Here is a 13,222-nt window from a genome sequence, read left to right as displayed (position 1 = left end):
GCGCCAATGAATGTATCCCGTATCAGTTCATTCAGGAAAACACCTTACGACGCAATAGCACTTCCGGCGATCACAAATTATCGTTAGTGAGACAAATCTACTTCTCGTTGGCCAGACGATATTTATCTCTCCTTAGCCACCTTGAATTTTTCCGCTCAAACTGACCTTATATACGCGTTACGGCGACCGGTGGTCGACCAATCAGTGTCTTCGCTCGTCCGTAGCTCTACGTCGGGTTAACGTATCCTTTCAACTAAGGAGAGTTTGACGGATGAAGTTTGTGAGTTAGACAATGTTGGGAGCGAAGTGCAAATGTAAAAAAGAGCATCATATTTGACCATATTCCGAAATTCTTAATGAAAGAAATCAAAAATGTAAACAATTAAAGATGGAAACTTTTTTCCAAAAAATGTAAGAAATTCGAAACTAAAATTTTTAAATAAAAACATTTTACTTTATTTTATGATAAAAAACATTTTAAAAATTAAAAATTTATATGTATTTTGTATTATATTGTATTAATAAACAAAATTATTAGCTTATTTTTCACTTATGTAGAACCTAACCCTATATACTTCACTGTAAATTCGGGTTCATTTTACGCCGATTCGATTTGCGCCGGCTTTTGAAGGAGCGAAACTGCGGCATAAACCGAGGGCTGCCTGTATTTATGAATTGATACTTTTGATAGAGAATAATTGTATTTACTGAATCATTAACACATTTCTTTTCAAACTACATTTGTTTTGGACTCTCCAAGAAGGAAACTTAACTTCACATTTTAACAAAATTAAATTGTGTTCTACCAAAAAAATTACTTCTACAAATGCCAAATGCTAATACAGGTAGCCCTCGGTTTACGCCGGTTCAATTTACGCCGATTCACAATNAAATGTTTTCCCGATGAAAATGAATAATAATAATAAGTTTCAATAAAAATAATAAAATGTAAATTGAATTTTATCATAACAAGTTTGCTTGAATTTCCTTTCTTCTGAGATCGCAGCAATGCGCGACGGGTAAGCTAGTATCCAATAAAAATTAGGACAGTAATAAAAATGAGATTCACACGAAATTATCAACAAAAATATAAATCCTGCAGGGTGAAAAATGATGCAATATAAAGATTTCCCCATAAGAATAACATTCTTTTACCATAGCACTGTCTTGGTAATCTAGTATTAGCCCAAAGGGGCACTTAACACTCTTTTTGAAAGCTCAATAGTGAGTTTATTATTGGCATTATCCTCTTGATGTTGTGCTACCCAAACTTTCAACATTCTAGATGTGGATCCAATGTACATTAATGTTGTTCCTGATAACGGCTTCCATAATAAAATTGCGTAAACTCCCAATTTTTGCTTTATGGCAACACTGACCCTATCATTACTTAACAACCTACATAAACAGAATCAGAACAGATCATAAACAGAAGGTGTTTAGAACTCTGTGTAGAAGTAAATAAAGGACCAAATGCAACCACATTTGGTGTGCAAACTTTCTTGACTGTGGGATTTTGAATGATTTCGGAAATAAAAAGTTTACTTCCAAAATTTCCTAACACAGAGAAATTTAGCACTAACGTCATTTCCTCTACGTATTAAACAGATCGTTAGAAATTTGAGCAACAGAGAATTTGAGATACAAAGTGTAATGATTTCATTGCAATTTCGTGTGCTGATTACAGATTCCATGTTTCAACTCTCTATAGATTACAATGATACATATGGTAATTTTACACATGGATAATGCATTCCACAGCAGAATGTAACTGACTTGGTTGCAGTTGTTTTCATTGTAGTGAAATTATATCTTTAAAACAGCTAAATAAAGAATATCTTCCTGAGAAATAGTAGCTCCAAGTTGCTCCATAACAAGAAATCACAAAATTGAGTCTAGTAACTATGGTGGCAGGGCATATTTTTCCAAGTAACACACATCAACTAATTTGTCATGAAATATACAATCATTCTGTTTGTTTCATGCTTAACTTTTCATTTTACATGGAGTTATTCCACATAAGAAGTGCTCAGTCCCAAGCGAATCACCTTGTAAAAACTACTTGAAGGGAAAAGTAAAATATTGGTAATGCAAAAAGTGGACAATGTTGCAAAACAATGATTCAAATCATGTTTAAAAGTTGAAACAGCATCATTGGCTGAAAATTGAAACTGCAAAAGGTCATATCCAAACGTGCACCATCAACGCTTTTTACAGTCTTGCAGAATGCGTCGTCATCCTAAAATATGATTAAAAAGTGAGTGACAGCATTTCAAAAGGGATGTCAAAATGTCAGCCTGGCCATTCTCCAGTTACAGAAGACAAAGTGCCTGCAATAGTCTCATTGATGGGAAATGATCTTGTGTAGGAGGTCAATCTGGCTCTTATGACAGTCATCCACATTCAAAAGATATGACTGTAAATATGGAAAATTGTATCTTACTGGATAACATGTGACAGTCTATAAATGGCAGCATTATGTTTATGCTACTTGGAACAATCTTAACATGAAGGGGAAGCATTTCACTTCTAAGATGCAATATTACACTCAATGAAACATGGGCTTATTTGTACAAGCTCCAACAGAAATGTCAGATAAAGGAGTGATGGTATTTCTCTACTCGACAGACAAAAATGCAACAGAACCACAGTAACACAAAGGCAATGATCATTGTCATGTATCAATACGACGATGATATCCTAAGCACAAAGTTACGCAAAGAACAATCCATCAATGCTCAGTACTGTGCTCATTCCTTGAAACACAATCTATGAGCAACTTTGCAGAAGAGTGATGTCACTTTCTGAGCAATACATTCTTTATTTTACATGATAATGCATACTGTAATGTGGCTGCAAATGTCAACAATCTTTTCACTTGGTAGGGCTGTGAGATGCTTTATCACCCACACTATTCACCTGACTAAATCTCCGTGACTTCCATAACAACCAAATTCAGGGACAGAAAATTTCATTTTGTAAGACGCCATAAGAGAGCTACATAGTTGACATGACTTTTTTCTTTATATAACACTAAGATGATCTTTCTCAACATTTTGGAGTAGTTTTTGATGTAACCAACAAAGATGTTGAATGACTTACAACAAGANTAATTTGTCATGAAATATACAATCATTCTGTTTGTTTCATGCTTAACTTTTCATTTTACATGGAGTTATTCCACATAAGAAGTGCTCAGTCCCAAGCGAATCACCTTGTAAAAACTACTTGAAGGGAAAAGTAAAATATTGGTAATGCAAAAAGTGGACAATGTTGCAAAACAATGATTCAAATCATGTTTAAAAGTTGAAACAGCATCATTGGCTGAAAATTGAAACTGCAAAAGGTCATATCCAAACGTGCACCATCAACGCTTTTTACAGTCTTGCAGAATGCGTCGTCATCCTAAAATATGATTAAAAAGTGAGTGACAGCATTTCAAAAGGGATGTCAAAATGTCAGCCTGGCCATTCTCCAGTTACAGAAGACAAAGTGCCTGCAATAGTCTCATTGATGGGAAATGATCTTGTGTAGGAGGTCAATCTGGCTCTTATGACAGTCATCCACATTCAAAAGATATGACTGTAAATATGGAAAATTGTATCTTACTGGATAACATGTGACAGTCTATAAATGGCAGCATTATGTTTATGCTACTTGGAACAATCTTAACATGAAGGGGAAGCATTTCATTTCTAAGATGCAATATTACACTCAATGAAACATGGGTTTATTTGTACAAGATCCAACAGAAATGTCAGATAAAGGAGTGATGGCTTTTCTCTACTCAAAAGACAAAAATGCAACAGAACCACAGTAACACGAAGGCAATGATCATTGTCATGTATCAATACATTGATGATATCCCAAGCATAAAGTTACGCAAAGAACAATCCATCAATGCTCAGTACTGTGCTCATTCCTTGAAACACAATCTATGAGCAACTTTGCAGAAGAGTGATGTCACTTNCCGGTCGACCGGGACCCATTCATCCGAGTAAACATCGGAGTCCCGGTCGACCGGGACTTCGATGTTTACTGATAACTTCGTCCACAGTTATATTTGATAAAGTGTGGCCTTTAAACCGGTTTCTTCGACGACCTCCCTAGAAATGACAAAAATCAAAGATGCCAATCCGGAGACAAGTTGCAAATTCACAAAAACTTTCTTAGAAGTATCATGTTTTACTTTATTGGATTTGACCCTCTGGGTGAGTACGTGGTGTAGTCCAGGCTTCTATTTTGTTTCATATTTTGGGACGGGGTAAAGATTAAGAAACAAAATTCGGCAGCAGGATCAGACTTAAGAAAATTTTACTGGTTATAGACATTTACTACCTTTTCAAACACTCGTCTCTACTGTCGGAATTAAGCCTTTTGCAATAAAGAGGCACCACTCAAAATTTTATCTTCGTGGTAACAGGTCTTAGCATTTCTTAATTAAACACAGATATTTTCGGCAGGGAAGTTATGCAAGTCGTTGCCGCACGTTCAAATCGCCATCAGTACAAAAATAAATAAACGTAGCACGTTTCGGTACCCCCATTATAAGACAGTAAGAACTATAAAATGCTTTAAAGGAGATCAAAGGGGCTGTCCACAAATGACGTCCATACCCAGAGGGGGTTGTAAACGTTTCCAGAAAAATGCCGACGTAATTTATGGACAGCTCCAAATAAAAAAAAAATAGGTATTTTATTATTACTACAAAATTCCTTTTAATATTTGCTTCTGGAAAATTTGTTAACGATCAAATGGGGGATGGAAAAGAAAGTCCATTCTAGCGAACGCTCAGGTGACAAAAACGTTGCAACGGTCGCTTCAATAAAACTCGAGAGACCAGGAGAAACGGAAAAAGTCGTCCCTCCGGACCGACGTCGCAAAAATGTCGCAACTCTACACGTTTTCTTAAAACTACACGCTCGGAATTCTCGACATATAAGGGAGCGACGCTTCCGAAAATAAATCGCGAGCGACCTTCGACCCCGCCGATCGGCGGGGCGGAACGGAGTGACGTCACGGGAGGGAGCGAAGGGTTTACGTTAGGAGGAAGTGGGAAAAACAAACGAAGCGACGTCGATAAACCTTCGAACCGAAAGCGGACGCCAGGGCGTTATAAATAGTAATAAAAATCCGGGTCGACCGGAAGCGCTAACCTTGACGTTGAACCCGAATCTTCCCTGCTCGTCGGGCTTCATTCTGATGGTGACCAGACCCTGAACTTCGTCGTGGCCGTTGGGCTGCGGGAGGAGAAATCGAAACGGAAGTTACGACACGCGGAAGGGAGGGGGGAGAGGGGAAGCGGGAGAGAGAAGGAAGAGGGCACTCACCAGCGCGGTGTCCGATGCGTAAGAAGGTAATTCGTAGGTCTGATCGGTCAGGCTGTCCTCGTCCACGTAACCGATGAGTTTGGGCGGAATGGCCGGAGTGAAGGCGGTGGTTTCGCTACTGAAACGAGAAAATAAAGAGAAATTAGAGGGCCACCGTCGGGGAGGAAGAAGGAAGAAGAATCCTCACCCCCACTTCGCGCGCTTGTTTCTCAACCAGGACGCCAACGAGACGTTGGAGAGGGAGAGCCTACGAAGCATAATACCCCCGAAACTTATGGTCGCGCAGGTGAGTCACGCGGACCGAGCGGCGACGGGCCGATCGATGGGGCCCGGCGCCACTCTGTCACGTGGATTTTCGAAGGGTAAGCTACGCGCTCGAGCGTTTTTTGGATAGGGTGAGCGTAGAGCTCCTGCGACGGAGCGTGTCTCTCGCCCGATTGAGCGATCAGAAACGGAAATACCTCTCGCATCCGGTGTAAACGGGTACTTCCGGAAAGGTACGGGTCGTTTCGCAGTTGAAGAGTTCGAACCCATCACTCAATGCCTTTAATACGTAACACGAGAGGAAGGATTATTCTAACGGGGGGAGGGAATTGTATAACCTCCCTAGAATTTCGATACAAGGGTGTAAGGACCTTAGCACAAAATTGGCATCTTGGCTTACGGGGGAAACGCCCCAGCACTGCGAATCGATTTTATGACAACCACCCCTTCACTCGAGGGGTAGAGAGACTAGGCACGTGCCACTTGTGTATGCAAAAAAGATACGCCTATATTTATTATGTTTACGTTTCGTTAACGCCCGTTCGAATATTTTCGAGGGGGGAGCAAAAAAAGTAACTTATCACTTGGTTATTTCTACACAAAAATCATTTCTCAACGGGTAGATCGAGGGCTTTCGTGTGTCGTACGCGAGATAACGACGAGTTCATTCATCAAACCTCGAAGTAACTAAAAATAAGCGTTACGAAGTTAGTGACGCAATTACACAACCAGTTGTCAAACAGATCACCCATTAGATACGTACTTTCGCATCTCGGTGTGACGAAACACGACGAGAGAAAATTCAAAATCTGGCACAAAACGGTCACCGGGATCGGCGTTGTTAAGTGAATTTCTATACTTAAGCACACCCCCTCCATCCGAGATTTCGTGATTAGCGTGACGAGTGACGCACGAGGGGGAGGAGGAGGTATTTTTAATTAAACATTACCAGAACGGTCACTCGGAGATAAGCCAGATACTCACCCAGTTTAAATATTGACGTGTAAAGGGGACGGTTAAAAAAAAAAACACAATGGCTTTAATCCTTACACAAAAGTCGAGAGAGTAACCCGACGTTACGCAGTGTTTAGAACGAAGTGACGATTACAAAATTCGTTTCCTAACGTCACTTATTGACACACATCACGCGATATCTAATCATTCGTTTTTTTTTTGTTTTTTTTTATCGTTTTAGTCACCCGAAACGTCACGCGGAATTTGAGGAAACGTAACGGACGTCACGCCGATTTTTCGAATTCTCCTAATTAACGATTCTTTCTACGGTCACGGCGCGTCAACGTCACACTAGAAATGTTTAACACTAATATCCTGGATAAGTCTCGAAACGTAACTTCGTATTACGTCACGCGTTTCGACCCCGTTGCGTCATATTTCCAGACAGAGCGTGACTTCGTAACGTGATTTTATAAAATTTAAATTTAGTAACGAGAAGAGAAGTATGAAAATCACGACTGTTTTATTAATATTATTATCGATTACTTTGTTATTGTTGGGTGTTTTTCCTTGTGTTTAAACTCGGAAGCTTACCCCATTTTTTTGCGCTTCAGATTAACATTTAAAGGTAGGAGGTAGATGTTAACAGTCTACAGAAGAATGCGAATAAAAACAACAGCTGTAGGTCTTCTGAGGAGAAGACTACGCAGAAAATAGGCGTTAGATGGTCATCCTCTTCCATACAAGACATTTAGAATAGTCTGTACACGTCTTCTAGAAATCAGAACTCTTAATACATCGAAAGGTGCGGGTTCGGTTCCGAAACGGAGGAGAACCACTGTTTAGAACGAGCATAAAATACACCGGAGCGTTTTTATTTAAATATTAATTGCTTATTTTTCTTTCTTTTTTTAAAGGCCGGAGAGCATTTCTTCCGGCGATAAAACTCTTTATTTAACAGCAAACCCGAACAGATAAGACTTTTACGACGACTTCTTTATTATTTATTGCTCCTTTTTGTCATCGATCCCGCTTTAACGGCCACTTTCGGCTGCAACTTTTATAAATTCGGGCGAAAGAGTTAACCACCCTTTCTACGAGAAATGATGACGGAAAGAAAAGGATAGTCCCTGCAGAGAAAACATACGAAACTCCCCCCTACAGGAGAACTTAAACCCGTTCCAGGGTGGACCAAAATTCGGTTAACCGCACCAACTAAACTTCTATCTTATTAACCGACTCTTGGGTCAATCTTTCCTACAAATTTCCATTTTAACGCTTTAAATTATAAAAAAGAAAAAATAGAATTTTTGGGACGTTTAGGAGTAAAAATACGCGAAGAGGTTGCGTATTTTTACTTAAATTCCCTTAAATAAGACGTTTATTATATCCGCTAACTACGGAAACGTTACGACACGTCACTTAATTCGATGGTCGGGAGTAACACGAGACTCGACGGTCGGTGTAAACAACAGTCTAGTGCCCACTTCCACTTCTATTATGGGAATTCTGTTTATATTCCCTCCATAATGGGATCATTTAAAGGAGTAACAGGAACCCGAATTGTTTCTGTATAATTATCTAACAACCGTAGAAGACAATTCGCATCGTTCTAGTGAAAACATTGAAGTACGGTTCGACAGTAAGTGGTCAAGGAACTGTTTAGAAAGTAGGAAATTGAAGCGACCTAAAGACCCGAAAACAACAGAACTCCGGGGTATTATTTATGCAAACATTTACGCTAGAAACGTATGGAATTTGTAGAAAATGGAATGTATATATATTAATAATTTACTAGGAAACTAAACACGATTCGTCCAATTGTAAACGGGGTGCAGGAAACGTTAGCTTTTACTTACGGACCAAAAACACACGCTGGTCAGTAACGGGTATTCTGATTCGGTGCCGGATAGGTCCCTAGACTTTGTACAATATTATGAGAGGTTTGGCTAGACACTGGAATAAATCACATTTGGACACAAACGTGCATGTGTGTATATACGTATTAGATAATTTGGAATACAATAAAAGATAGTCACTTACCAAACAAACGGTGTTAAGGACTTGCCTAATTCCTTAATCCTCTTTCTATTATCCCAGTGCATATACATAAACACAAATTAATGGTGGAAATGGAATGCCCTCTGCCAAACGAAGCAACTTACATAGACAATTTCAAAATGTAAGTTGTAGGGAAACATCATGTAATTGTAACAGCATATGGTTTGGAAAATATCTACCACTAGACCCCCTTCTGAACATATTGTGGACCTCTTAGTCTCCAAATCAGATTTGGGAAACATGCTCTTGTCCATAATGGATGACAGAAGGTTGTGTATCTAAGCTCTTGGGTTTTCTATAGTTTTTGTTCCCCCAGAAGCAGTTAAATTAGATTAATTCTAATTTTAATTATCAATAATTATCGAGAGCACTTGGATGGCTTACTTAAGACCCAACGATTTGGTTTTTTTCAGGTTTCCGACGACTGGAAAATAAGGTAGTATCAATTTACTAAGTATTATAATAAATAAATAACTTTATAACATTGTAATTCACAATTCGTTTTGTGGACTTTGTTCTTATTTAAAACTTATTTATTTATTTATAAATTGAAATGGGAAGTTACTCATTTATTATCTTTTTATAGTAATAAGTTTTTCAAAATGTATCGGTATATACTTCATAATACTTCTTTGTCAAAGTGAAAAATTAATAATATGAACTGGGGCAAATATTATGTTTGATAAGTGGACAGATGAATGTGTTAAGGTGGTATAATCACTATTATAGTAATTGATTTAGGATTGTACTGGGAGAAATAAAAATAGAACTTACTAGTAGTACAGTAGTAGGAAGAGTTTAGAGATACAGAGTGAGAGAATAAGAATGGATAACACTGAGACGATGGTGCAACCAATAAGGACAGGTTTGTGCCAAGTCCGAGGTGGTCATTTTATTTGGACATTATAATTTAGTGTTTTAAACTGCTGGATTTTTGGTTATAGAGTGTATTTTTTAAATGATGTCCAGTTAAGGAAGTCAGAAAAGAACATAATTTTGCTATGTCAAATCTTCCAAAATGCTACTATTAAAACTTGATATCATGTGCCAGAAGTGAAAGAAGAAATAACTCCTAGATAAATTAATGAATTTGTGTTGGGTATTTCTTTAAAATTGTGTCGGTTACTTTTTCTTCATACATTTTACCCGTCCGGCCTTGGCTGTCCTACGTAGGTTAATTTCTAATGATGGGGACCGAAATAATGTTGGAGAAATCTGAGGTTTACAAAGTTCCTCTACGTAGTAAAAACAATAATAGTATAACACAAAAACCAAATATGATCATAGGGAGATGCATAATTCAGGTGTTTTTATGTCCAATCTTTTTTTTATATTTCCAGGCTGAAGGTAATGTATTTGCATCTCTCGTGTTCAGGCATTGCTTTTGATCTTGCTCTTGTAAATTTCTACTTTTTTCATATCCATAGTGACGGTTAGAGAATGTACCTTTTAATTATGTTCACTTCATCCCACTTTAGGGTATAGAACATCCTCTATAGACGAGCTCATCAGATGTTAGAAAGAAAACAAAGATAAATCTCCAAAAAACATTGATAGAATCAATAAATTCACATACAACAAATGGTCGAGAGGCACTATAAATGAGCTGGCAACTTATAAAAACTTGAGTATAGTTTACAAAAGAGATCCTAATATTTTGTTTACTGAGAAATGATAAAGACAAACTAAAGAAAGAAGAATAGGCTGGAGTATACAAAATACTTTATAAAAATCAACAGTTAGGGTTCCAAAAAGATTTCATTGGAGTCACAAAAAGAAACTAGTTATGTGCCGGATCGTTAAAAATGTATATCTGCAGATACAGATACAGATACGGATCTCAACTTTCGTACTCAGTCAGCGCCGGTGCTTGTGACTTTAGACCAAGAGTTGACATTTTGCATTAGTAACGCGATGTGTTTCGATTTGCACTGCGCGTGTTTTTGTTTATAGTTTAGTGTGACACGGGATAGCATAGATTACATTTGTATCCTTGGAGAGTGTTGAGTTAAATTAAAATAAAAACAATGTTGACAAAAAAGTTTAGTAGTATAATATGGAAATATTTTACGATAGTAAATGAATTTCGCTTGATAAAATTTTTGCAATATGAATATGCCAAATATGTGATTTTAAGAAATAAAAAGTGATTTGAATTGAAGTTATTAGTATTTTATTGCTACCTATCTTTAAAATTTCATATAAGTAATGAAATTCATTAAGATAAAAGATCCGCTAAAAAGTAACAGATACGGATCTTTTTTTTCCCTTGGATATCCACGGATACGGATATCCGACACATCACTAAAAGAAACCTCATCGTGCGACTCGAAAAACACAAATACAATGTAAAAAAATGCCACAGCAATACAATTTTAGCAGCAATGTCACAGGTGGAAGGATTTGTTATAAAGTGGGATGAAGCAATCATCATTAAAAAGGTACATTCTCCAACCATCACTATGGTTATGAAAAAAATAGAAATTTACAAGAGCAAGATCAAAAGGCAGTGCTGAACATGAGAGATACAAACGCATTACCTTCAGCCTGGAAATATAACATTGAAAAAGATCTGGACACAAAAACTCCTGAATTATGCATCCCTCTATATTTGGCTTTTGTGTTATACTATCATAGTTTTTATTATACATTTTTCTTATTTGCATATTTATTTGCATTTTGTTAACACTGTATATTTTTTAGATTTATTTTTATTTAATGTTAACCTTATATATCTCATAAGTTATTTATTTAATTCGTTTCAATTTAAATTTGTATTTAAATACTTCAAAAGTTAAGTTTTAAATGTAATGTTCTATTCGTGGAACATTTTCTATACAGTTTTAAGAAACCTGACGATGGCCTACTGTAGGCTGAAAACATTAGTAAATAAAAAATATTCTCTCAGCAAATGAATAAGTGTGGTCAAAAATTTATGATACTTAAATAACAAAAATCGGGTCTATTTTATTTCAAATTTGACAAAAATTACAAAACTCCGGTGAAATTTGTAATATCAATAATTCATTAATTGTTTATGACCTCTGGTTTCTTCAAAACCTAGATATTTTGTATTTGCTGTCCTGTCATGAGAGAGACCATTGGAACATACTGACTTATGTGTGTTGCTTGGTAAAACAACTGTAATACAGCTATATAAGAAGTTTACCAAGCAGTATGGTCATTTTAATTTATTTTTTGTTTGTCCAATATAACATCCCATATTGGGTAATAGCTGGTTTGTGAGAATTCATCAATAAAACAAAACTTTGGGAATCTGAGAGTGATCATATTTCTAAATCTAAATATATTTTAATCCTTAAATAATACTGAACAGACGTCTGGAACTTGTCATATTTTATTTTATGCACAAGACAAACCACTTAATGTGTATCCAAATGAACTGGATTTATCAAATAATTTCACAAATTCCAATTCTTATTCTTAGCAAAATTTTAAATTTTATACACGTAATTTTTAACAGTAAAAGAATACTTGCCTCGGTGTCTCAGCCCAGGCCTTTCTTGGTCTGTACTCGGGCTCGGAGACTTGAATCTTGTGATTAAAACTATCATACGGGCGGACGTGAGCGTTTGTGGTCCCGTTCATTTTAGCGACTGGTTTGGACGGTTTCTTCTCACGTACTTCTGTTCCATCTATAATCACTGCAGGTACTGTCTGCCTTACAAATCGTTTACTTGGGGACCTAGAAATTTACAGTAATAATGCAAATGAAACAAGTAAAGTAAATATTGAAATTATTTGTAATTAATTTGTAAATAAAAAAAAAAAAATTGAAACAACAATAATTTACTTATAAGCTAAATGGAAAAATGAATGTTTTTCAAATACAAAACTCTGAAAAAGTTGTGCACGTTTATATAAAATACAAATTTCATAATTTTTAAAATTTAACTATGAAATTGGTGTTTTGTATAAAATAAAAATATGAATATTAAAAAGCTTACAACAGATCTACCTACCTCATAAATGTTCTTTCTGTTCTCGCTCTCCGCTTTCCTTCCTCTAATGTTTGATACTCTGTTCTTCCACTATTTTCAAAAAAATAAGCCATTTATAAATCAACTGTTAATACAGTAACTTCACTACTGAACAAATTTCAAATGTAACTGTGCACGTATAAACAACTAATAAAAATTATCATTATCTCACCTATAACGAAATTTCGAACCCAAACTGAATAAAAGTCTTCGTGTGGGTGGGCGGGGTATGTGAAGACGAAAAAACGTGTGATGTTCCACACAAGACTTCCACAGATTCTTGCAAGATCGATAACTGAGCATGTTGAACCCCAAAAGGCTATCATAACTTTCTGTCTATGGAACAACATTATTTAAAGTTTTTAATTTAATAAAACTTTCTTACATGTTCTGCTTTGACCAATACAAAAATATTTTATAAACCATTAATTTTTGTCAACCGAATATGATGATTTTTACATTTAGAATAGATACTTCTAGATTATGTAATTTAATTTAGTTTCACACAATAAAACTATTAAAGCTGGTTCCCATCATATGTCACATAAAGAAAAGGAATTAAAATTGTCATGGATAACCGTAGCAGAAAATGGCTAGTGATTCCTCTTGACA

General features: G+C 36.3%; 1 protein-coding gene across 3 annotated transcripts in view; it reads right to left on the bottom strand.

The window, feature by feature from the left end:
• LOC111629675 (tyrosine-protein phosphatase non-receptor type 4-like) overlaps nt 1–13,222 on the bottom strand; it is a 98,523-nt gene that overhangs the window by 26,218 nt on the left and 59,083 nt on the right. For all 3 annotated transcript variants that reach the window (XM_023373559.1, XM_023373560.1, XM_023373561.1), the window contains exons 12-16: nt 12,783–12,946; nt 12,593–12,661; nt 12,109–12,315; nt 5,331–5,448; nt 5,157–5,240 (exon numbers count right to left, since the gene is read on the bottom strand). In XM_023373559.1, coding sequence (XP_023229327.1) covers nt 5,157–5,240; nt 5,331–5,448; nt 12,109–12,315; nt 12,593–12,661; nt 12,783–12,946 — 642 coding nt within the window. The remainder of the gene's footprint in view (nt 1–5,156; nt 5,241–5,330; nt 5,449–12,108; nt 12,316–12,592; nt 12,662–12,782; nt 12,947–13,222) is intronic.

Source organism: Centruroides sculpturatus, unplaced genomic scaffold (assembly GCF_000671375.1).
Source record: "Centruroides sculpturatus isolate CEXI.00-Female unplaced genomic scaffold, Cexi_2.0 scaffold238, whole genome shotgun sequence".
Taxonomy (NCBI): domain Eukaryota; kingdom Metazoa; phylum Arthropoda; class Arachnida; order Scorpiones; family Buthidae; genus Centruroides; species Centruroides sculpturatus.
This window is presented reverse-complemented; position numbering and strand designations above follow the sequence as displayed.